Below are 26,960 nucleotides of genomic sequence, written 5' to 3'. Positions count from 1 at the left end.
ATTGCATATACTCTTTGTTAACTTTGAAAACAAACGCTTGATTTTGCTATTTAAAAATCAACTATCATGACATAATTCAAATCGTAGACTATTCAATTGTTTCTTTTAAGTCAACAGATCCAAGTCTGATCAGAACTTCCAATGATTAATATACCTGTCATAAAGACCGCCCTCAACTTACCCCTGTTTACTAAAAAGAAAAACTATCAAAATATATTTTACTAGTAAATAATTGTTAGACAAAAGAATCACAAGCAAATATTTATTCATAGAATTTTTCCAGTTCAAGCTTGCAGTTTTCATCAATTGAGCTCAAAAGTTCATCATAATTCACGTCAGGACAATTGCGTAATAGAGTGAGTAGATTGCGTAACTCGTCTTTGAGTGATACGGATGACGTAATACAGGTTTGAAGTAGTTGCTTTTCTCGGACGTCGTGCGCAGCTTCAATTGTATCATCAAGTTGTTCCGCTCCTAAAAACGAAGAACATGTGCAGATATTCTGGCCATAACCGACAACCGAGGCTGGCTTAATCACAGGGAGAATAAGGGTATCAAACAGATCGGGAATAAAGCCGTCACTCGGCCGTCTCCTCCCTTTTCTACTTGAATCGATTATTTAAAATTAAATACAGCAACAATCACATAAAGATTCACACTGTTAATTAATGCCCTCTGATGAACACATTCATGTGACGTAGATGCACAATTTATTCAAATAAATATATGTTGATTTGTTTCCGTTTGACCTCTATTACTTCTTCAAATTTTCATAAATTGGAACATTATGCGCCAACAAAAAACATCTCAAAATCGGACTGTCAATAATGTTTCCAAATGCACTATTACTAGCTTAAATAATTGAAGACAAAACATCTTTAAGTGAACATAGACGGCAGATTGCCGGAAAAAAGCCGCGAGAGACGGTTATGGCCTTCCATGAAATTGAAACAACTAAAAAAAAATAAGATAGCCAGATTGATCACCAGCCTTTAACAGACCACTAGACTTTTTGGGTTAGATTCGGACTGTTATTTTGATGAGACACATACTCTCTATAATAAAAAAAAGCCCAAATAGAGCTTTATTAAAATATTCAAAATCAAAAACACAAGACTTAGGGCATATACGTTTGGCACTACTTAGATGCACGCTATTGATCTTTACCTTGTAAATGTTCATAAAATTTAAAGTTCCATAAGTGAGTTCAGAAGTCATTTATTTGAGTGAGGTAAGTCATTTAGATGACATAAAAGCAGAAATGACGTCACGTACACAAAATTTAACTGCAAAGCAGTAGAAGTCACTGAAGTCAAAAGTCAATTCCAAGAAGTCAGGTCGTAAGAATCATCGATGGAGACCACGAATTAAAAAAAAAAAAGCAAGACAAGTCTTTACGTACAATTCAAAGAATTTTCATTGACTGAACACAAAACTAGACTGATAACGGACTAGAAAAAATCAGATCAAAGTCAATGTCAAAATACCGCTAGCGAGAACAAAAACCACTAGCGAAAAATGTAAACTTGATATTAACAAAAAACTAGGCCTTTATTGAACTATGAATGGATTGGGAAAACCATTTACAAAAAATCCAATCCAAAAAAAATAAAAAAACGAAAACCAAAGTGAAACTGCCGCATGTGAATAAAAACCCACTAGCGAGAAAGCGAATTTTTGTTCAAAAACCGTTTTCTGACTCTACTTTAAAAAAAAGAGCGAAAACATTTCACGCCGCAAAACCAATCGCTTTTTTTCACTCCATTTCATGTTTGGGCGTGACCAAAATTAACACTCCAATTTGACTTCAAAAATCATAAAAATGTGTGAACAGATCTTAGAAAAAGACAGCGCCCCAATACAAATGGAAAAGAGTGATTGATGCAAAAAAACAATTCTTGAAAGTGTAAACTATTTTTATTACTTTTCACAGTTAGATATATTGCCGCTTCTTAATGAGAGTTTAAAGGCTCTAATATCAATACCAATAAGCATTAAAGATTGTAATTCAGACTCATAAAAACAAAGTTCAAGTAGCGGGCAAATAAAATTGGGCCTTACGAGTTTACCCCATTCCGATTTTTGATTTTGTTTTCCACTTACTGATTCTGTTCACTTTACATTGCTTTGCTCCTGTAAGCACTTTGAGCAGATTGAGCGAACAATTAAACTAGCCCGAGAAGTCAAAAGATTCCACAAAGATTTCATGCAAAATGTTCAAAAGCCGCAAAATAAGGTAAAGCAAAAAACTTTTATTCGACAAACATAGTGAGACAAATCCTGAAACAATTCAATAACTTTTTATTCACAAAAAGAACTAGACCAAGAATGGACTATTAATGAATTGGAAAAGCCATTTAGAAGTTTAGAAGAAAATCAGTAAAAAAATTCAAAAATTGCAAAGATGAAAGTCGAATTGCCGCATGTGAACAAATAACCACAAGCGAGAATGCAAATTCTTAAACATAGCTGGCAGATTACCAGAAAATAGCCGCAATAGCTTAGTAGATCTGCAGTCTCGAAAAAAAAACAAATGAAAGACCAAAAAAATTCGTCTTTTCATTGAAGGCTGATATGTTATATCTTGATTAAAAATATGAATAAGTTTTTGAGGCCTCTATTAGCTGCTTTCAAATAACCTTCATTTAGAGTGACACGCTCCCATTTGACCTTATTTCTTTAAATTGAAGTAAATAAAAGTCAATTTCAAAGTGAGGAAGTCATTTTTGAGAGTGAGGTAAGTCAAGTGTGACCAAAAATTTATCACGCACGGACTTCAGATGAAATTGCATGAACGAATGAACAAAAGGTGATTTAAAGTGGTTGTGACGTCATATAACCGTAACAAAAATCGCAGCGACGAAAAACCAAGAGAAGGCCAATAATAGCCCCAGCTATCGCTGTGTGACTAATAATCAAACATAGCCAACTAAACGTCGGAAGAATTGCTCTCGAACAACCAGTGGGAGCTCCAATCAATTGCAACCCGCTTCAGTCAATGGGGGGGGGGGTGGGAGGGGGAGCCTAAATGGGACTAAGAAGTTCAATAGTGGGCTTCAAATAACCACATTAAAGGTTAAGAGATACCACTATTTAGATTTAAAATGAGAAATGGCACCAGTTTCCGCGCACTTTTCATTTGACGTTTAGTGTTAAATTGCCGCCAATTGAGTTCAGCTGCTTGAAAATGTGATTGAGAGAGAATTTTAGATCACGCGAAAAGCAGAAAAGTCAAGGGCGTAAAAGTCACTCGAAAAGTCAAAACTGTCAAGCAAAAATTTTGCATAAAAAAGACACACACGTTTACAATAATTGCTATGAACTTCGTTCAAGAGCGATTAAACACAGTTTTTGCGCTCTAATTTAAGATTTCGCGCCACTTCCTGTTTCGGCGTAACCAAAAGCATCACTTCAATTTGACTTCAAAAATCATGAAAATGTGTGAACAGATTTAAAAAAAAACATAGCCGGAAGAAATCCGGAAACGACTCGAAGTTGTATGCCCCGAAAGAACTCGCTTCTCAAAAACCGTCTTCTGGCAGTGCGCATCAATGCAAAGAAAACAATTATTTTAAGTCAAACAACAAAAGTAAATTTCGTCAAATCAACATGAAAATGAGGAAAACTCAATTTATTTTTATATAGTATAAGTACACATACAAAAAACGTTGTTTCATGTATTGTATCATGCCACAAAATAACAACAAAGCCTTATGAGCTCACAAACATCTCTATTTTCAACGATAAGGAGAAAAAGGAGAAAGCGAAAAAAAATTGTAAAATTTCGCAATTCTTGTGAACTTTCATCAAAGATTTGTATCAAAAAAAATTATCCGTTGTAGTAAACGGAGACTACAGGCATGGGGCTTTAAATAATTTACCAACGAATTCAATAAAACAATACAATGGATCAAAAATTGCAAAAATAGACAATAATAAACCATTTTCCCCACCTTGTATGAGTATCTTTGGTGACCGGACCACCAGCATGTCTGGAGTATTAGTGATAGGATCCACCAAGTCATGCATGCAACTGAGACATACATAGAACACCTCAGCGAACCTCTCTTTGAGCAGTTCCACTGAAGTGTTTGCAGGGTTCATTGTGTAAATCAGAGCCAGTGCAGTCAATTTGCGTGTCCTCACATCCACTATGTCGTCAATGCAGTCACACACGATAACGATCAATCTAATTAAAAAATCAACTTCAATGACAAACAATTGCATCAAAACGTCCATGGTTTACAAAAGATACCAAATATATCCAACTAAAGTCCATAAAATAGAATGAAGCCCACGCTGTATTTCCGAGGGCCGCAAAACGAAGCGAAGCAAAGCGTTTGTAACATGATGCCTCCAATTTTGTCCGCCTTTTCACAATTTCTATTCACATCGCTTACAAGTCGGGTTCTTAAAAATATCGCACAATCCAATTTAAAAAAAAAATAGGTGCAACTGTGTGTCACTCTATTGGTATGGAGGCAAGGAAATTTAAAAATTAAACCCTCACTGCTTGATAGAATCCGTAACTACCATATCAAATAACTGTTTAAGACCGCCTCCAAAAAACCAAAGTAAGTTAAATCTAAAATTAAATTTTGTTTAACTATTTACTATTTACCGCAAAATAATTAATTGCTCTCGAACGAAGTTTGAAGTAACTATTGTAAATGTGTGTCTTTTTATGCAAAATTTTGCTTAACCGTTTTGTTCTAGAACATTCGTTTAATTTCACTTCTCGAGTGCCTTTTTCACGCTTGACTTATTGGTTTTTGAGTGACCTAAAGTGCTCTTATTCAAAAAGTCAAACCTCACCGTGATTTTTACCCATAAATTATCTTGGCTACAGCCCCATCTGCATTAAATTATCCCGCCTGTCGTTCAACAGCAATTTGTCCAACGTTAGTTCCTTTTTTTCAAAATGAAATGCATCCACTTTTACATATAAACAATAAAAAGGCAGTTTTCCAGTTGCGTCGACTCAAATTTAGTATCGGATGTTTTTATGATTCAAAAAGTGATTCTAACAGTTTTCGAGAAAAATACAACAACAAAACTTTTCAACTGTTAATAGGGGTAACACTAGCAACAAAATGCAACCATAGATGCAAATCATGTAAATTTTTAATTAAGCGTTCCCTGTAGTGAGCCCCAGAAATTTTCTGCATTCATCGATGTCTAATTAAAAGTTCCTCGTTTTCGGCTAAAACTTTTGGCAATTCAATAGTTATTGCACTACGATACCAAAGCTTTGTTCACCTGAGTATTTTTGTACAGAACGTCAAAAACATTACATTGTCTGCAAATTTTTGACAATTTTTGGGTCTTCCTCTCAATTTCTTCGCTCTGGGAACGTTTAGTTTTAACGAGCGTATGCAAGCTGTGCATTTGGTGTTATTATTGAGTTTAGTTATTTTTGTATATTTGTCAATGAAAAATCATGATATTTTGCATGCAAAGCCACCTTTTCTGATTAGGCGGAAGGAACGAGAAAGAAATCTCGTTAAAAAAATCACACATTTTCACGCTCGTCTTCAAATCATGCGGATCTCAAAAACCAATCTTAAAGAGCAGCAATTATGCTGTAAGTAGATGTCTGGTACCCTAGATTACTTCTGATAAACCCTTCACCTGCCCATTCGGGGCTCATGCACGCTACTATTTATATGTGACAGGATAGCCTTATTTGAAATAATTAAGAAAGGATGGAGAATAAGTAATTTACATATCAGAAGGTTTAATGGGCTTTACCAATGATGTTTAAGATAAAAATGCACGACTAGGTGGGAAAAGCAACGCACAAATTCTTGAGACTATGACTATTCGTAAAAAAATTTTTGCCGTGACTATTTTTGCCGTGAGAACGTATTAACATAAAAAGAAGCCAAACAGTTTATATAAACTATAATACCCAAATTATAAGGGAAAAATTCAACTATAGGACAACCAACTGACGTCGTAAAAAGTGCCCTCAAACGCCTAACGAGAGCCTTAATTTATTGCAGCCTGATTCAGTCGGTAGGGGAATCCTGCAGTGAGGGGGACTAAGAAGTTCAATTAGGTGCTTCAAATGACGTCATAAAAGATAATTTAATACCACTACTAAGGTTTAGAGTGATAAGGCACAAATTTTGGAGAAATTTTCATTTGACGTTTAGTAGTAAACATGCCGGCAATTGAGTTCAGCTGCTTACAATTGTGGAAGAAAGAACTGTAGATCACAAAAAAACAAAAGTCAAAACAAAAAATTTCGCATAGAAAACAGAACCGGTAGCAATAACAGTGCAATACCAATTAATGGGGTGCTTGTCAGTGAATGGTTTCAGTTTGGGCGTGGGATTGGAGTTAGGTGTCGAAGGGGGTAGGAACTTTTGGGGCCAAAATTTGGGGGTATATGTATATTGGGTTGTGGAGGGGGTAGGCTTTTGAGGAGGTGGGTTAGGTAGGAAGGGGGCGTGGTAGTTAGTTAGGTGGTGATGGGGGATAGGTAGGTAGGTAAGGGTGTCAGTGGTTTGAATAGGGAGGAGGAATGGTTATATGGAACCAAAACTTCTCAAAATGACATTACACCCTAAATATAGCCAGAAGTTCCTATTTAATGTGCATCAGAACCAAAGCCACAGATACAGTCTAATATTCATTCAAAAATAGAAGTCAATACTCCTGAAACCAATTAGAAGTTCGTTGCATTTCAAAAACTTAATGTCTTATAAACTTATGCCAACATCTATAATCCGAAAAACTATACATCAATAAAACAGAATCCTCAAATTAACTTTGAAAACTGAAAATGTTCGATTTCATTATAGGCCAGGCAGGAGTTCAGGGTGGAGGAGAGGTGGTAGTAGGGGTGGAAATTGGTTCTTCGGAGGTGAGGAGTTGGGTATGTGAAAAAAAATTAAACGAAAAACATTTCTCAACCAGACCTTTTCACATCGAATACTACTAACCTTGTGTCTGCGATTGATCTTAAAATGTGAATGTGAAAGTTATTTCTCTGAGTAAGTGAGCCAAATTGACTTAGTTCACTTTAAGCTCAAATGGCTGAACAAATTTAACCTGGTAAATAAGACAAAAAGGAAATATCAAGACAAAAAGGAAATGACAAGGCGGCCAGGAGCTAATTTTCCAACAAAAAAGAAAGTCTTACAAATGCAGACACGGGGGTGGTTGCTATTTGTGGGTGGGCCTGGAGTTGGATGTCGAAGGGGGTAGGTACTATTCCTGTCTAATGTACTATTGCCTACTCTTCAGGTCCATTGTTCGAAAACCAAATTTAGCGCCTTTAAACAGAAGTCCAAGTTAAAAAACAGAATTCAAAGTTCTAGACATGAACAAAATGGCTTCAGCTAAAGAAACATAACCGGAATACTCCGAAAACGAACCAAAGGTTTTTCGGACATCAGAAATTGACCTCCAGAAACTCAATACCATAAAAATTTTGCCATCCTGTGATCTACGAACAACTAGAACAAGAATAATATACCCGGCAGATTGCCGGAAAATAGCCGCCGTTGATTCCAATAAGCATGATTGGGATTAAAAGAATAGAAGATATTGAAAAAAAAGATTTTTGTACAAAAACATTTTTTAAGTCCGATTTATATTGATGGCATTTCGTAGTTGAACATAACGTACCTCTGTTTCTTAGAGAGAGGCTACAGGGGCTACTATCAATACCAATAAGCATTAGAGATGGTATCTAAGACTTAAAGGAACGACGTTCAAATAGCGGGCATCTAAAACTGGGCTTCATGGGTTTATCCCGTTTCTACTTCTGACTTCAATTTTTTATACTGACTCTGTTCATTTTGAATTGCTTTGCTGAGCAACTGATGTTCAAAATCACTTTTAGCAGAATGAGAGAAGAGAGAAACTAGCCTGGAGAAGTCAAAAAGATATCACGCAAAATGTTGAAAAAGCGGCAAAATGAGGTAAAGCGAAACATTTTTTTATTCGACGAAGTAAAAAAACATAGCAGGACAAGTCCTGACGTACAATTCAAAGAATTTTCATTGACTAAGCAAAAAACTAGACCTAGAACGGACTATAAATAGATTGGGAAAACATTTAGAACAAAACCTATCCAAAAAATTGAAAAAATAGTAAAAATCAAAGTGAAATTGCCGCATGTGAACAAAAAACCACTAGCGAGAAAGCGAATTTTTGTTCAAACACCGTTTTATTACTCCACTTGAAATTTAGAGCAAAAAAATTTCACGCCGCAAAACCACTCGCTTTTTCGCTCCATTTCCTGTTTCGGTGTGACCAAAATCACTACTCCAATTTCACTTCAAAAATCATGAAAATGTGTGAACAGATCTCAAAAAAAAAGACAGCGCCCCAATACAATTCAAATTCTTTGAATTGTAAAAAAAATAGGAGCGCTATAATAGCCGGCTGAGAAGATGAGGGCGGCTATTAATAACAATTTTGAAATACACTTTTGACCTAAAAATAATCGCTTTCATTATACGCCAGGGAGAAGGTTAGCTTGCGAGGAGTGGAGGTGTAGTGTTTGGGGGAGTTTTTTTCTAAGTGAAGTAGGTCAAAAGGAATTTTTTTGCTTTTAACTCAAACCCCCGAACAAAGTCAAACTGGTCAAAAAACAATCAGTAGAATACCGGAAGCACCTCGAAGTGCAATAAATAACATTAACAAACAATCCGAAATATCACAGAAAATGCAAAAAACCAAAAGTTAATTTCCTATCAATACCAAGGAAAGTGTTTGAAATGCAGACATTATTTATCAGTTTGGGGCTGTGGGTTGGTGGAGCGGAAGTTAAGACGAGAAGCTGTTGGGCTGGGGCCTGTAAGGTAATGGGTGTAGACTGGGGGTAGGACTGGAGTTTGGTGTCGAAGGGGTAGGTACTTGGCGCATAGGTAGGTTTTAGCGGATGTGTTTTGAGAGAGGCGTTTAGGTAGTCAGGGGTGGCAGGTATTTAGGTGGTTTCGAAGGCGTGGGAAAAGTAGGTAGGTGGAGGTCACTGTAGTTTGTATAGGAACGAGGTTCTATTATGGGATTAAGACATCTCGATTAGACGAACTGACTTAAATATTACCAGCAGTTCCTAATAAATATACATTATATAGAATTACTATACAATAATATACAATTATACGCTATAATTATTATACAGTGTTCACAAAATTCAAATTTCAAGTCGTGGACAAAATTGTTTGGCTAAAAAACAGCCAATAGCTTAAATAGCTTATCACTAAGTAATCTTAAGTAAATCAGAAACATCAACAAAGGAGAGTTAAAGAAACAAACAGCCTAAAAATAACGTACCCAGAAGAATGGAAAATAGTCGCCATCGATTCCCATAACCTCCATTGCAATACAAAACATAACCGACTAACATCGGAATAATCTCGAACGACGAGTGGGGGCTCAAGAATTAAAGAATTTGAAGTGAAAAGAAACGACACACGGCGCACTTTTCATCTGAATTTTGGTACTGAACTTCCGCCACTTGAGTTGAGCAGCCTAATTCCGAATGAGAGAGAAATTTAGATAACGCGAAACAAAAAAACCAAGGGCGCAAAGGTCACTCGAAAAGTCAAATTGATCAAGCTACAATTTTGCATAAAAAAGACCAACAAGTTTACAATAATTGCTTCAAGCTTCGTTCGAAAGCAATTAATAAGAAATGAAAGAATTGATTTTTGTACCAAAATTATATTTAAAGTGCCATCTATTTTGTTGTCATTTTGTAGTTGGGCATACTCCTGTTTTCAAAGGAGAGCATTCAGTGTTTCATATCAATACAAATAAGTAATAAAGGTGGTACATAAAACTTAGAGCAAAATCGAGTAGCAGGTATCTTTATGTTGGGCTTAAATTCTATGCAAAAGTATGGCTAAACTCAAGCGAGGGTAAATCTGCCCTCGGTGTAAGTGGTTTCCTATATCAGTCTTAAAACAAGCAAAAATACCGGTTCCTACAACGATGTGGGGTTCCTAAAAAGCAGAAATTCAACCATCTGTTAGCAAGCACTGTTAGAGGTTGTTTTATGCTGTTTATGAGGAATCTATATGAGACAGCCGCACTGTTTCCTTGAATGAGCAGACAATTGGCTGCTAAGGATACCATATGACCGTCCTTGGGATTCAATATGACAAATTAAACGAATAAATGAAGCGTGTTTTATTTATTAGCTTTTTTAGCTCTATTAGCTTTATTTATTTTATCTCAAATTTATTAGGGGTAGTGGGAAACAGTATGACAAAATGCGCACCAAATTTTACATTGCGCTATAGCAGCACGGGAAATTGCATGACAAATTCAAAACGTGCCATCGGGGATACCATATTTTGATCTTAAAGGAGAGTATTTGATAAATTTTCATGAGTTTATCTTGTTTCATTTTTTTAATTCATTTTTCGATACTGACTGTTGACTAGATTATTTTCCTGAGCAACTGCTGCTTAAAAGTCCATTGAACAAATTGCGGTAAGAGTGAGACTAGCCTAGAGAAGTCGAAAAGATTTCATGCAAAATATTGATTAACCTGTGAACTAAAAACGCAAAAACGTTTTTCTTGGACAAAGTAAAAAAATAGTACAATTATAATAGTGGACTGAGAAGATAATAAAGCGGTTATTAACAAAGTGTTTACAAAATGCAGGCTAATCTGTTATTTTAGGGGTCTGAGTAGATGGGGTTGGGGTGAGGGGGCTGGTGGCGCATGGGTCTAATGAGGAGTCGGGTGGGTGTTAGTGTTAGTTGGCCCATGAGGTGGAAGTATGTAGGTTTTTTTGAGGGGGGGGGGGGTGGTTGGAGAGAGGGTAGAGGGTTTAATTAGGCAGGGGCATCTAGATAGGGAGAAGGTAGGTGGGAAGAGGATTGTCTGTAGTTTGATTAGGGAGGAGGGATGGGAAAAACTTCTCAAAATGACCTTTCGACCTCAAAAATTACCAGCATTTCCTAATTACTATATATTATTACCTCCAAAACAAATCAATGTTCGATACCAAAGTCCGAGTTCAAGACATGAAAACAGTTGCTTCAGCTAAAAGAAAACCAGAACTTACCTTCGAGTCGTTTAAACGGATAGAAAACCAATACTCACCTTTGGTGCGTAGAAACGTATAGAATACGAATAATCCTCTACGTGTCGTAAAAACCAAAAGAATACAATGCTCCTCTCCGAGTCGTATGAATTGTACAAGTTTACAACAAAAGCCTCAAACTTCGTTCGAGAGCAATTAATGTGGTCAAACAAGGGTCCAAAGTTCACGATTCCACAACATACCTGGAGAGAACTGATTGCATTGGTGTCTGCGACTCTTGTGCATAGGCGGATATGATCCCCACAAATATTTGGGACTTTTCTAAAATCAATCGAGAGAAAATCCCAATCAGGTCAGCTTCTACCAATGAGGAGCAGTCTTGGTCCAACATCTCTTGTAGCAAAACTCGAGTCAACTCGTGGAAATTGGAAGACGTTATACATGACTGATCAGACGGAATGGCTGCTTGAAAGTACGTCTGAAACAAAACATTTTACATTAATCCGAATAACTGTTTTTTTTCAAACAATGTCAGTTAATCAATGATAACCGCCCAAGAATTCAACTCTCAGTGCAATTCAGTTTTACAGTCGTCTGATAAAAAAAATTTGTATTCGATGACAAAGTATAGCCAGCAGATTGAAGGAGAATTTCCACGATAGACTTCCTTGACCTTCATTGGAATGGACACAACCAAAGACACATAACTGAGTAACGTTGGGCGAATTGCTCTCAAACGACCGGCGAGCGGATTGCTTCATCAGTAGCTAGCTACGGTTTAGTGAGGCTAGCTTTAGCTTATTTGAAGGGGCGTGAGGTGAGCGCAGCTGGGGGCGGGTGGGGAGGTGGTGCACCGGAGGTATTGATGGGGGCAACGGGGTCATTGGCCGCACAGGGCACTTACGGCCTGAACGATGTGAATGGGGGTGGAGATGGGGGGGGGGTGGAGTGAAGGGCGGGGGACAAACTCTTAAGAACCGCCATTCACACCATGAGTATTCCTCTCCAAAACCGGAATGAATGCGATTCTGTGAATCGCACGTTTGGAGACTAGTGAGCTGAAAAACCCTAAGAGCACTTAAAGCCCTCTGGGCGTTACCCGTTTATCCCGTTTTTGAGGGAGAAAAGTCAAATGGATCAGACGAAAAACCGGTCAAGCGGAAAATTGCATAAAAAACCTGAGCATGAGACCTGTCGTTAATGACACTTCGTGGTAAGACAACAGAAATGAAAACATAGCTGGCAGATTGCCAGAACATAGCCGCCATAGCTTCGCGGATCTGCAATCTCAAAGATAGTAAAAGAAAGATAAAAACAGAAACTTTTCATTAAATGATGAGATGCTATCTATAATTTAATTATGGATATGTATAACTTTTATTGGTGCTTCTATTAGCTGCTCTTGCAAAAACCTTCAATTAGAGTGACATAAGCTCACTTGACCTTATCTCACTTGAGTTAAAATTAAAAAGTCAATATCAGAGTGAGGAAGTCATTTTTGGGAGTGAGTTCAGTCACGTGTGACCAAAAACTTAATGACGCAAACGAACAAAAAAAATCGTTCCACTAAGAGTGAAAAATGACGTCAGGCACGCAATTCAGTTGAAATTGCGTGAATGAATGGACAAAAAGCAGATTGTGGTGGTGACGTCATATGGTCGTAACAAAAATCTTGACCACGAAATAAAAAAAAACCTAACAGGACAAGTCCCGACCTACATTTCAGAGAATTTTCATTGACTAAGCAAAAAAACTAGACAGAATGTACTATTACTTAATTGGGAAAACCGTTTAGAAAAAAAATTCCAGCAAAAAAATGGTAAAAATCAGAGCAAAAATGCCACAAAAAATCTCTAGCGAGAAAGCAAAATTTTGCTCAATAACCGTTTTCTCACTCAACCATAAAATTAGAGCTACAAAATTTCACGCCGCAAAACCACTCGCTTTTTCGCTCCACTTCTTGTTTCCGCGTGACCAAAATCACTACTCCAATTTGACTTGAAAAATCATGAAAATTTGTGAACAGATCTTAAAAGACAATTCTCTGAATTGTAAAAAAAAAACCAAGCGAAGGCCAATAATAGCCCCAGCTATCGCTGTACGGCTATTAATAAAAGAAAGGCAAAAATAGCAGTCATAAAAAAGCAATAGCTACCCGTTGGTTAACTCAAGCGAATGCCTATTGGAGCAATTAGAACACATATGTATCACATTTATACCAATGAAAAGAAACAGTGAAAAACGAGCAAGTTTGAAGCGTGATTTTTTCAAAGTACCTGTAAAGTGGAGTGAGAAACTGGTATTTGAACAATTTTTAGGTTTTTGAAAGCGAATTATTTCACTTTGCGGCGGGTCAAATTGCCGCAAGTGAAATAATTCGCTTTCAAAAACCGAAAAATTGTTCAAATACCAGTTTCTCACTCCACTTTACAGGTACTTTGAAAAAAGTCACGCCTGAAACTTGCTAGTTTTTCTCTTCCTTTATTACTCTAGCGTGATTAAAATTAATTATCTCATTGGCGTGAAAAAGCCAGAACAGTGCATCCTATCAAGACGTGCGCCAACCGTTAAAATTAGCATGTACCTTCGAAAGTAACTAACTTTAAGTGTTTGTATCAGAGCCACCATCAGATCTCGTGATGTATCTCTGTATAACGACAACAGACTTCCATTGATTCTTTCTCCATAACAATGGAATAACTTAGTTTTGAAAAGTAACGCATAAGCAGAAATAATTGGCAATGCTAACTGCACGTATTCAGAGCCAAGCTCTAAACATGGTAAAACAGCAGGAACTATCCCTAATAGCTCGTCGTTATTTTCATTTTGCGTGTTTTGTACAAAAACCAGAAGCAAATTCAGCCCATCTAACATCAAATTAATACTTTGTTCGTTCTGGTCATCTAAGCACACGTTTTCAATATATTTCACCAAACTGAACATAACGTCGCACTTTTCTTTCAGACCTGATACGATGTAACTTAAGCACTCCGTAATTGAAGCTCGTAAGAACTGCATCGTCGAATCATTCGAGTTGTTCCAAAGGTTCTCCAGGAGTAAAGCAACATCGCCGCCAAACGGCGCAATATCAAATCGTGTTCGATCTATAACTAACGTTAGCGTCGCCAACACTTTAGCTTTCGAATCGCTCTGTTCAAGTGACACAATTAAACTGTTAAGTGCTGATACGAAAAAGGCTGTATGATTTGTTATAGACTCTTGTAAAGCATCTATCGTATCTACCAAAACGTGAAGTGTTTTTGTAACAGACAGTAAAACAACTGGGTCCTTTTCACTGTTAAACTCGTGCAACATTAATTTCACCAATCTTTCCATAAGGTAATCTGGAAAACCAGCGTCAATCCATTGGCACAAAAATGAGCAAACACGTTTTCGAACAATTTTCATTTCTTCCAATACATTTTGAGCGTATATCAGTTGTTCAATAACAGCAAAAAATTCTTCGTTCAGAGTAATTTTCGCCGATATATCATACAAAGCTAAACTGAACGCATTCAAAACAGCATCATACACTAAAATGGCTTTTAGGTCAGCGGGAACAACTGACGAATTAGTACCAATTACATTTGTGTAAATTTCGAGCACAACTCGACTTGTTAACTCAGTATTTTGTTTGATCAAAGTCACAAAAAAGCTCGCTATCGAAGCCGTACTGCTTGTTTGCCAGCTATCACCACCAGTTTCACTTTCGATAAAAAAAGATTCGGGGTCTTCGTTCCAGGATTCCAACTGGGATTGTGTCATTGGAAGGTAATACTCTACACATATTCGTACGCATGATGTAAGAGCGTCTGGGTTTACAATTTGGTCTATTTCCTGCCTGGCTTCTAGCGTCAAAGGGTGCTCTAGGTGGAGTAGGGTTTCATTCGGTTGAAATTCCTAAACACGTGAACAATTTTTAAGTCGCAGAAGATGACTTAATGTTCGAAGTCTAAGAATCTGTTCCGCACGACTTTCAGAGCTTCCGCAAACGGCCAACTATTCATGACGAATATTGAAGGTTTTAAAAATGATATTCAGATCATATTTTGTGATCTTGCATAAAAATTGAACAAAAAATTGAATTTTGCAATTCTTATTAATCTATGGCTCAGGCCTAAAATCTTTAAAACAGCAAAAACGAGGCATCTCAGTGATGCAACTCGGGCAATCAGTTTGATGATAATTCAAGTTGTCGCTGTTGTCCACGAAAGCCCTGAAGTGTAGCTTTTGCGGCGTAATGTTTCTATATTCAAAAGTCCCAAATTTTCATGGCAGTAATACATTCAACACTCACCTCAGAGAGGAGAATTATTTTGAACAAGTTGACCGCCTTCAAAACGAACTTCTCAGCCAAATTGCGAATACTACTCGTATCCACAAACAATATCTGCATAAGAAGCTTCAACGTTGGTCCCACAAACGACGCAAAAGACATCGGGTCATTGTAAACAAACTCGTGAAATAATTTACATAAACATTCCGGGATTTTCTGGGACACGTTGTGAACAATCGCAACACGGAGAGTGGAAGGTAGATACTCGCAGAGAGACAAGTTGATAAACTCTGCAACTTGAGGCAACTCTCGGACTTTTGAGAACCCGTTCACGAGAATTTTTTTAAGCATTTTAAACGTCAATTGCAAGTCACGAGAAACACGCTTCTGACGATCGGAATCTACCTAAAAAATAACATGCAAATTCTAAATGTCTAAAGCGAGATTATTTCATCTCTAGAAAAGATAAAGTGCAATACCGCTACCTACTAAAATGAAAAATGACACCAGAACTAATAGATATTAAACAAAAAGTTTTCAACAAATGAGCTATTCATAGTCAACAACATAGAAGTTGGTCCCACCAACCTGTCCAGGTGATTGATTTGTATAAATAGCCACATATCTGTCATAATTCACAGAACACAGTTGTTTGAAAATTGGGAAAGCTTCGGCTGCTAAGTTTCTGAATGCTGCTCTATCAGCCGGCAGTTTCTTCATAGACAGGACTTTAGTCACATGGTAGAGAAATAAGAGGGCGTTGTTGGGAGTACCTAGTGCATCTTGAAGTGCTGACTCTACATTGCGAATGAGGAAGGGCAGAAGATCAGCCCATTTGTCAGGACAGTCAAACCTAGACACAAGGTGCAAAAATAGCACATGATCATTTCTACAAATAAATAAATAAAGATTGTAAACAAACATTTTCAGTCAACTATTAAACCGGTAAGGAAAGATATCCAAGTACTTTAAGACTGAGTTGATTAATATAGAAAAATATCCTATAAATTACGTCGACAAATTCTTTCTCCTGAAAAAAATTTAAAGACGCATAAGTATCGAATGGGACGGAACATGACTGACTGCACAAAAACGATTTTTTTAACATAGCTGCCAGATTGCCAGAAAATAGCCGCAATAGCTTGGTAGATCTGCAGTCTAAAAAAAAAACAGTATAAAAAGACAGACCAAAAAAATAGTCTTTTCATTGAAGGCTGAGATGTTATATTTTGATTAAGAATCTGCATAAGTTATTGCTGCCTCTATTAGCTGCTCTCAAATAAACTTCAATTAGAGTGACACACGTTCACCTTATCTCTTTGAATTAAAGTAAATAAAAGTCAATTTCAAAGTGAGGAAGTCATTTTTGAGAGAGGTAAGTCAAGTGTGACCAAAAATTTAATCACGCGAATGAACAAAAATCGCTCCATTACGAGCGAAAAATAAAGTCACGCACGCGCTCTAGTTGAAATTGCATGAACGAATGAACAAAAGGCAAAAGACAGATTTGAAGTGGTTGTGACGTCATATGGTCGTAACAAAAATCTTGACGACGAAATAAAACATAGCCGGAAGAATTCCGAAAACGACTCAAAGTAGAAAAAGTGACAATCCTCGCCGACCTGATAAGCATTTTGAAACAACAGGAAAAATATGAGAAAAGTATCCGACAAAAATTGATATACAACCTGACAAAAGTTAACTTTAGTGGCAAATCCAGAAAAAAACAATTGGTTAAGGAACCTTTTATGCAGAGTTTGCAACAATTGCAAAATATTAACAAACTGATATTGCAAATATTAAGTTAGCAAAATATTAACAAATGACACAACCCGATAAAGGGTTTCATAAAAAGAAGCTCGAAAGAGAAGCAAATGACGGAAAACCTTAAAGTAAATAACTCAAAAAACTCTGCAAACGCTAAAAGCAATTTACGAAACATTTATTTGAGAAAATATTAATTACATTCTCCCGTACATCAGTCACCAGACCAAAATTTGACTGAAAAGTAATAAACAACAAATTAAATACAAGGAGAGCAAAAAAAACAAACTAATTGTAAAATTTAATTATATTAATGAAGTCATATGTGCCCTGTTTAGCTTTCACAATTAATCACAACCACTATTCGGCAAATAATGTTTAAAACTTTTTCTGCCAGATCAGTCACTCAACCAAACCGAGGGAGAGAAAAATCAATTGACTGTTGGAAACCGCCAAGAATAAAAACCTGAAAAAGCAATAAGTTAGAAGTTCATGTTTGAGAAATTTGTCATGACTAGATTTGAAGCGTCAGTTCATAGCGACCTAAAAAGTAATTCTCCAATTACAAGTGAATGAGAAAAATTAGAGCAGTAAGCGTGAGGTCAAAAGAAAGTCAAAAGCAATAAACGCGAAAATCGGCAGAAGATTGCTCAAATTTAGGCAATTTTCCTCAAAATTTAAAACTATCAATTATAATAAACTATCACCAAAACTGCTAAAACAAATAGTCTCAACCACACAACTCACAAATTCAAGAAGAATACAAAAAATGTTAGAAAAGCTTAAAAATGGCAAAATGGTTAAGATTGAATCGAAATGTGTAATATATGTTTCAGATGGTCAAAAGTGCTTCCAAACGCACAACTACTAGATTAGATAACTGAGAAACATTTTTGATGGAAAAGTTGGAATTATAATAAAAACTTTTGAAAAAGCCGCACTTGATAAAAAAAAACTTCGTTCTCTTAGCAAAACTTTTTTTCACAAATACTTTTCTCGCCTTTACTATTTACAATGGTTTTCGACGATATGATCAAAAAATCACTCTTCTCTATTCGATTAGTACAGCCGTTTGATCTAAACACAATTTTCACATGCGGTATTTACCTACATTCTGTTTTAAATACACTCCAAAAAATTATCGACAAAAAATTAAGTAATATATATATATATATATATATATATATATATATATGTATATATATATATATATAGCAATCATGTTTAAAAACATTACACAGCCATGCTTCTGTTCGAATAAAAAACTGAGAAAAGTTAACAGAGATTCGCTAAACTAAAATCTTTTGCAATAAAAATCGTCTAAATATTAAAATATATAAAAATATACTAAAATTGTAATTTAGAAACAAATTTACCTTGAAGTTCAAAAAAAATTAGACGTCAGAAAACAATTCAGTTATTAATAACATTAAATTGAACCACTGGCTGTGAACAGAAAACCAAAAACAAAACAAATTAGAAAAATGGACAGAAAACGCAAAAAAAAAGATTATGTGTGCAATATGATAACACAAAAAGAATTCACGTTCAGAAGAGTCGTTCAATGTCCGAATTGACAATCGAACAGTACCATATACATTGACTTTTCAGAAAACAGTCCGCTCAAAGTTCTAAGCAGGAAGAAATTAATGAAAAAAATCCAAAATTAACTTTAAAATTGAGAAATATGAGCCAATTCTACACTTGAAAAGTATTATTAGGCTCTGCAAAACTTTGTGACATCAATTTCATTAAGTTATACATTAATGCAACATCGATCAAATCTAATTTCTGCAAAAAATCAAATTATAATATAAAAAAATGAGCCAAATGGACGAAAAAACGACTAAAAACCGTTATCTATATTCGCCGTTCTCTCAAGAACATTTTTCAAGGTCAAAAAGTCATTCATTGAACGCAGCGCATGATCAAAAAAATTCTCTCGCTCAGCGAAAACCTGTTCACCATGGCAGCTTTTCTCACTTTCGCTTTTAGGTAAAAATGCCGCGTGAACAAAACTAGTTCATGTAAAAAAAGACCGAGAGAAAACCAATACTCCTCTTCGAGTCGTAAAAAAACCAAGCGAACGCCAATAATAGCCCCAGCTATCGGTGTGCAGCTATTAAAAACAATGTCATTGGGGAACCAGGTCACAAGCACTGCCTTATCATTGAAAAGATTGTTCCACAAAAGCAAGGAAAATGAATGAATACCAAACTCCTAATTTCTTTACTCAGGTTAACTTCAAAAAGGCACAGTTGAATTTGAACGGTTTGCATCAGTGCAGAAAAGGCAGCAAAGGATTCTGTGAATCCTTTGCTGTAATATTTGGTGTGCGGCAGACATTAAATTTCTATTTGCTCTCCAGCAAACAACCAAACCAATAAATAACAAAAATTGAGACATCTTGAGTGAACCAATTCGACGCTATTGATAAGACTAAATGCTGGAAGGTTCGGTTGTCGGCAAGCAGCATCGATGCCTTCGAATGTCTTCCTAACTCTTCCCGACAATCTCAAAATAGTCAAATGTTGCCCTGAAATGACTTTGAAAGCGGTGCAACTAGATGAAACATGAGTATCAACTGTTTTACTGCCTAACATCAACTTTATCTGAGCTCTTAAGTTCAAATAAAAAATTTGCGGCCTTTTGCCGTTGCCTAAATAAAGAAGAGTGGGCATGAACGGGACACCAAACTTCGTCCACTAAATTTACCATTCACCTATTTGCGATAAAATTCTTATTCAAGTCTGCACCTTTGCAATTTATTGCATGTCACAGGAGCAGCGCCTCTTTGAAAATACCCTAAAAACAAAAAAGTTGGGACCAAGAAAATTTAATCCAGGTAATGAAGCAAGTTGAAATCAGCGATAGAGCGAAAATTGCAGACAAGATGTAAATAAATCGAAGCTAAATTCGTTAGGTCCTTGATGCTAGTTTCAGCAACAGTAGAAATGCGTAAATCGACTACTAATCCCCCGAAGCCGTCGACAACAAACATGTGGAATAGAGTGACGAGATCAAAGGATTAGAATCAGTAGACTTGTCGCCAGTTTACGCACACTTAAAGTGCGAAAACTATCGACGTATAAACCAGCGTTTAAGCGTGTCAGATTTTTTCGCACTTGCTTACTCTCTGATCTTATAACATGTGTGCGAAAACCATGCCGAGTATATATACTCAGTACCATGTGGTTTAAGTCGTGTAATGTTGGCTAAATCAGGAAATTAGCACTTACAAAACACGAGCAAAATCACAAATGTGGTGGCTGAGCTTATTAACTCAACAACCAAATTGATAGCGCTTCAAGGTCATTTCAAGCAGTTCAATTCAGAATAGCATGACAAGCGACATTTAATGCTACATTCTATCGAAACCATTTGGATTTGTTCACTTTGTTCAACAATTATATTTATAACTATTATTAGTACGTAATCATCATACATGAAGTGAAACTGAAACTAAAACTCGAACTACACTTTTACTGCCACGTATTCAAGTGTTCGCAATCACAAATTTAGCTCAAGCGGAGTAAAAGATACCCAAACTGCTAAGCCAGATTCGATGAATTTTTGCAATTTTCATACCAATTCAGAGAGTGCGGGGCACCGTATAAGGTATCCCGAACCCCAAACGCAGTGTATTCTGAGAATCTTACGACATAGTGATCTACAATCAATCAGAGATGCAATTTTGACATGTACGGCAGTATAAATAGCTTGAAAAACTACAAAAAATCAGTTAAAACTCGTTAATTTTGTCTTATTAAACTGACATACAGTGCGTACTGAAGCACGCTTTCTTGAGCGGTAATTTACGTGTTACTGTGTCTTATTTCTGTAGATCATATTAGTGATTGTACAGTTTTAACTTGACTTTGACTTGTGAAAGGAGAATTAACTTTGATATTCTCAATCTTTCTTTCTGAGGAACAAAGTTCCTAAGTAAGAGAATTTTTGTGCGAAGCACTTCGTCAGTTGCTCTTACTGGCTTTAACGAAGCCTAGCCTAGTTTCAATATCGGTGTTATTGAGGCCAATTAAAGACTAGAAATTAGTTATTAAAGCGAATAATTGGAAATTCAGATAACAATTTTCTTTGCGTTCGCGCTTTTTTGTTACTTGATTAACCAAGTTAATTATTGTTCCGAACAGTTAATAAATCTATTACTAAGGACTGTACTTCGAGATAATCTGAAATTTCGACTTATAACTTGAGTTATTAACAAAACTCAACAGAAATTTGATTGTTTCAATTTGAATTATTTTGTTATTCTGATAGAAACAAGTTAGTTAAACAGCAAAGTTGAGCAATTAGTTATCAGGAGTAATAGAGCAACAAGTGATGCAACGGTAATCTACAGTATAGCGGATAATACAGTTCACAAAAGTTAACTGCAAAAATACAGTATCCGGACAGATTTGAAACCGCTGAAACAAACTGGGCGGTGTAAAATTTTCCTTGACTTTGATAGGAGAGCAGCCGTTACAACAAACTTACAATAAAATTTAAGTTCGGCGCAAGATTATTTTAGATTCATCGAAGAAATACAAACCGATCAACTGCTCTCAATCGACAGGCGCGGCTAACAATTTAGAAGATAGAGAAACATTTATGATGCAAAAATTTCCTGACAAAGGGGATGTTCGAACCCGCCACCTCTCGGGTGAGAGTCGGGGAATCAACCACTCATCCCTTATTTCATGTCTCAGTTTCGGCTTCTGTTTAGCAAAAGACTTATTTCAGACTTAATTTCTGAATGCTCGCAATTCAAATTATTTAAAATTAAAAAGTCAAGCGTAAAAAGTCACTCGAGAGAAGTGCAATGATTGCATCAAACTTCGTACGAGCGCAATTAACTTCGTTCGAGAGCAAAAAAAAGACACAAGTTAATACGACAAATCATTTAGGGAATGCAGCTCACTGTTTTGTTCGATGTGCTTCAGGAAAACTTTTTTGATGAGATGGTTTAAATGCTAGGACCCCAATGTAGTTAATAAATAAACCAACGTCAGTCAGATATCAATAATCAATAGCCATTTAGAAAATAGGCTCTTGAGACCTGCGGTAAACAACTGACAATTGATAAACAAAGGAAAGAGCAAAGAAAAGAATAGTGTAAAACGATAAATTTCACTTTTTCCTGGGACAAAGTATTTGATAGAAAAAACTAACCGTCGATCAAATAATACAGACCTTTTGAGCAATAAGACTCTATGATATTTAAACTAAATTGCAGCGCAATTAGAATTCACAGGTATTACTAAAATAACCACGCTATAGCTCTAAAAACTGATGAACAATTGAAGCAATGACGTCAGAAACCAAGATTTAATTGCAGAGCGGTAAAAGTCCATGAAAAAGGGAAAGCAGAATGGTTGCAAGAATCATAGATGGAGAAGGCGGTCCAAAATTTTGATGAGATCAATAATAGCTTCGATCTCGTTTCGCGGAGGTTAAATAAAATTGATTAAAACATCAATTTCTCAATCAGCACCATAAAAGTAATTCCAAAAAGAATATGATTGGACTATAAATTGCAAAAAAATGAAGTTTCAAAGCCGTTATAAAACCATTATTTAAACATTTACCAATAATTGAACAGGATGGAAAATCGATTAGCCAAATATCTTAGGATAATTACATAAAACAGCCGGCAGATTGCCGGAATAGCTGCAATAGGATAGACCTGCGTGCCATATAATAGATAGAAACAGATACAGATCTAAATTGAAAAAAAATCGACGCCGCTCAAAAAACTAGGTAAAAAAACATTCAGCGATAAATTAATAAAGCTTGTTAAAATTCAATCCGCAGAAGCCTCTTATTAGGGACCTAGACTGCACAAATGAGTTCCTTTGACCTTAAACAAATTCAAACTAAACTTAAGTTTTAAAGTGCAAAAGTCACTGTTAGTGAGAGGAAGAAATAATTCAGAAAATTTGAATTTTTCAGCTTTGCTGTGTGAACAAATGTAAAACAAAAAAAGAGCGTCAGACGACGAAACAAAAAAACATAGCAGGACAAGTCCTGACGTAAAATTTAAAGAATTTTTATTGAATAAACAGAAAACTAGACCTAGAACGGTCTATGAATGGATTGGAAAACCCATTTCAACCAATTTCACGTCGCAAAACCACTCGCTTTTTCGCTCCATTTCCTGTTTCGGCTTGACCAAAATCACTACACCAATTTGACTTCAAAAATCATGAAAATGTGTGATAAAATAGCCGGCACATTGCCGGAGTAGCTGCGAAAGAATAGACCTGCGTGCCATATAATAGATAGAAACAGATACAGATCTAAATTGAAAAAAAAATCGACGCCGCTCAAAAAACTAGGTAAAAAACATTCAGCGATAAATTAATAAAGCTTGTTAATATTCAATCCACAGAAGCCTCTTATTAGGGACCTAGACTGCACAAATGAGTTCCTTTGACCTTAAACAATTTCAAACTAAACTTAAGTTTTAAAGTGCAAAAGTCACTGTTAGTGAGAGGAAGAAATAATTCAGAAAATTTGAATTTTTCAGCTTTGCTGTGTGAAAAAATGTAAAACAAAAAAAGAGCGTCAGACGACGAAACAAAAAACATAGCAGGACAAGTCCTGACGTAAAATTCAAAGAATTTTAATTGAATAAACAGAAAACTAGACCTAGAACGGTCTATGAATGGATTGGAAAACCCATTTCACCCAATTTCACGTCGCAAAACCACTCGCTTTTTCGCTCCATTTCCTGTTTCGGCCTGACCAAAATCACTACACCAATTTGACTTCAAAAATCATGAAAATGTGTGAACAGACCATAATAAAACATACCCCGCAGATTGCCTGAAAATAGCCGCCGTTGATCCCAATAAGCATGATTCGGATTGAAAGAATAGATATTGAAAAAAGATTTTTTAAGTCCGATTTATTTTGATGGCATTTCGTAGTTGAACATCTTCTGTTTCTTAGAGACAGGCTACAGGGGCTACTATCAATACCAAGAAGCATTAGAGAGAGGTAACTAATACTTATAGGAACCACATTCAAATAGCGGGCATCTAAAATTGGGCTTTATGGGTTTATCCCTTTTCTATTTCTGACTTCAATTTATATACTGACTCTGTTCATTTTGAATTACTTTGCTGAGCAACTGATGTTCAAAATCACTTTTAGCAGAATGAGAGAAGAGAGAAACTAGCCTTGAGAAGTCAAAAAGATTTCACGCAAAAATGTTGAAAAAGCGGCAAAATGAGGTAAAGCGAAACATTTTTTTGTTCGACGAAGTAAAAAAACATAGCAGGACAAGTCCTGACGTACAATTCAAAGAATTTTCATTGACTAAACAGAAAAAACTAGACCTAGAATGGACTATGAATTAATTGAGAAAATAATTTTAAAAAAATCAGATAAAAAATAAGAAAAAAACAGAAAAAAGCTAACCTTGCAATTTTAGCAATGGTTACTGCAATAGCCAATGATATCCGTGAATCGATCTCTTGCAAAAGCGTATCACAGAGAAGTGTCCTTTTAATCTCATGTTGCTCCTCCGTCAAAGCATCTCTCTCCTCGTCGCACAGGTTTCGTCTCCAGAACTTGTCAACTCCGTTTTTAAGTGCAATTGACGCCATCCAGCGCACACTGAAGGCATCTTGGTAGCCACGCACAGTTGACAGCTCTATCTTTGCTACAACCTTGAAAAGAAAAATGTGTTATTTTTATTAGCTAAGTCAGCTTTACATGAAAAATTATGCTATCCAATGATTGTCATCAGGTTATTATATCCAATCATAAAACAACACCTATATCGAATCCATTAGGTTAAGACAATCTTTATTGCAACCCTCGATAAACTTGCGAACCAGCCAACTCTCTTTGCAGTCGACTGCAGAGTTCCGTTGCATTCGTCAGTCTCTTAAAATGCATTTTGGGTAATTTGGGGCAATGTTTGGTTTATGTTTAACACCAAAAGATTATCGCCGGCTGCGCTCCGCACAGTAGTTGACGAAGTGAAGTACAGTTAAATGGCACTCAATATAGTTAATTAATGACAGTTAAGATGCTATAAAAATTCCTGAGAACAACAAATGATTGAAATCAAGCTTCAAGTTATCTCTATCTGAAGTGTTTCTAGAAATTTTTTTCTGAGTCGCAGTCTATCAGAACTACTGCCAGAATTTCCTGATTATTTCTCTCAAAATCCCAAGTTATTTACGAGACTCGACTGATTTACTGATGCCAGAGAAGCTCAAAAACTGACAAATACCTGTGCGAGATGGAGATAATATTGTGGTCTCAGGGCTAACACGGAGAGCATCTCCTCTCCTTTCTTCACGTCGTTCACATCAGGCGACACTGAGAGACCCAGAGCCGGAATCAGATCATCCATCGTATTCATATCACTTCATGGCGGAACAGGGATAGAACTGTACAAATTACAACAGCACGTTGCTCACCATGATTTGTAACCCGATCATCATCAATCTTAAAATAGTTCGTGCATCATAGAAAACTTACAAGATTTTTTTTAATAAACACCTTCTTTCAAAATCAAAACATCATACAAAGTCGAAATTTGATTATTAGAGAGGATAACAAACTGTGACAGCTAAATATTTATGCTGAAACCCATTCTGGAGGATAATTCTTCACGTTTATTTTAAGGATATTGAAATTCGTGCATGTAAGCTCGTTTGCGATCACAAGGAATCATTTGAGATCTAACACTTTTAAGAACCCTACCTTGTCTTTAGCAGAATTCAGATACTTCAACGAATCAGCATATTCTAAGATAAAATTTCTGAAGAGCAAAAGGAAATAAAACACGCAGTGCTGCCTATTGCTTAAAAAATTTATCGCAGTATTTATCAAACACTCAGTTAAATTGTGCGAACACCACAAATCAACACCAGAGGTCAAGAATTAAGGTATACCACCCACCTCTATGACTGATGGATGCTAGTACAAAAACCCATTTCCAAAAAACTGAAGACTGAAAAACAACTGCAGCTACCATTTGTGAGGCAAAAGCATCAATGGAATCCAATGATGAAATGAATAAGACGGCTCTCGAGCAAAAGTAGATCAAATGCTTTGGTAGAACCTTGTTTTGGCAATGTAGAAAAACTCCCCAAAGCAAAAGCATGCAACTAGCGCCCGTCTGGTTAACAAATCAGACCTTTCACAATTGTCAAATCTCAACTCACATGGTGATAAATTGAGGCGACTGATTTGGGTTTCAACGTTTGGTCGACAGGAAGGCCTGCTTCAACCCTTCGAAAAAGCAGTTGATATCGTTACTTACAGCTTAATTTTTACCCTTCTTCAGTGATGTATAACAAGTTGGTGCTTCATTTAAAACTAATTGTGATGGTTCAGATGATTTGAAACTTGTAACTTCAAGTTAGATTTACAAGCGCAGAGTTAGAGTACAAGCGCAGGACCAAAAAAAAGACGGCTTGAGCAAGTACGTGCGTGGCACACAAAGTGCTAACATAGTTCATGAAAAATAAAAAATTAAGACATTGATACAAATGAAATCAGATGATGAAATAATGAAATCAGAACGAAAGGTGAAGTAAAAAATACATAGCCGACAGATCACCAGAAAATAGCCGCCGTTGACCGCACTGGCCTATTTTGGGAATGAAACAGTTAGAAAAAATTGACGGTTGCCTAGCGCCCATTTATTTCTAAGAGTCAAAAAGTGTTCTAATTTGGTCCACAGTTACATTAGATTCCATAAACACAGTGAATTCAGCCTCTTAATTCGGCGACATTAATACACTAAGTATATATACATGGAGTCTTAGTACCCAGGCTTTACTGGTTTATCCCATTTATTTTAATTAAGCTTTTTGACCTTGACACTATTTGCGTAAACTTGCAGCTTAAATTCTAAATTCCATTCAGTTGAA

General features: G+C 36.2%; 1 protein-coding gene across 1 annotated transcript; it reads right to left on the bottom strand.

The window, feature by feature from the left end:
- Positions 1 to 199: 199 nt before the first annotated feature.
- On the bottom strand, positions 200 to 25,523 carry LOC142337644 (importin-11-like). The gene is made up of 8 exons (XM_075387029.1): positions 25,310 to 25,523; positions 24,487 to 24,737; positions 15,883 to 16,147; positions 15,316 to 15,699; positions 13,620 to 14,918; positions 11,261 to 11,496; positions 3,954 to 4,189; positions 200 to 474 (listed from the first exon to the last, which is right to left on the bottom strand). The coding sequence occupies exons 1-8, from the start codon at positions 25,439 to 25,441 to the stop codon at positions 263 to 265; spliced, it is 3,015 nt and encodes a 1,004-aa protein (XP_075243144.1). The 5' UTR covers positions 25,442 to 25,523; the 3' UTR covers positions 200 to 262.
- Positions 25,524 to 26,960: the final 1,437 nt, after the last annotated feature.

The sequence above is a fragment of the Convolutriloba macropyga genome, chromosome 4 (assembly GCF_964194025.1).
Source record: "Convolutriloba macropyga chromosome 4, txConMacr16.3, whole genome shotgun sequence".
In the NCBI taxonomy this organism is placed as follows: Eukaryota; Metazoa; Xenacoelomorpha; order Acoela; family Convolutidae; genus Convolutriloba; species Convolutriloba macropyga.
This window is presented reverse-complemented; position numbering and strand designations above follow the sequence as displayed.

Coding starts and splice junctions, on each gene's coding strand:
- LOC142337644 (XM_075387029.1), bottom strand. CDS start 25,441: ATGAATACGATGGATGATCTGATTCCGGCTCTGGGTCTCTCAGTGTCG. Junction 14,919..15,315: donor AAATAATTCTCCTCTCTGAG/GTGAGTGTTGAA, acceptor TCACGTGTTTAG/GAATTTCAACCGAATGAAAC. Junction 4,190..11,260: donor ATGCAATCAGTTCTCTCCAG/GTATGTTGTGGA, acceptor TTTTTTAATTAG/ATTGATCGTTATCGTGTGTG.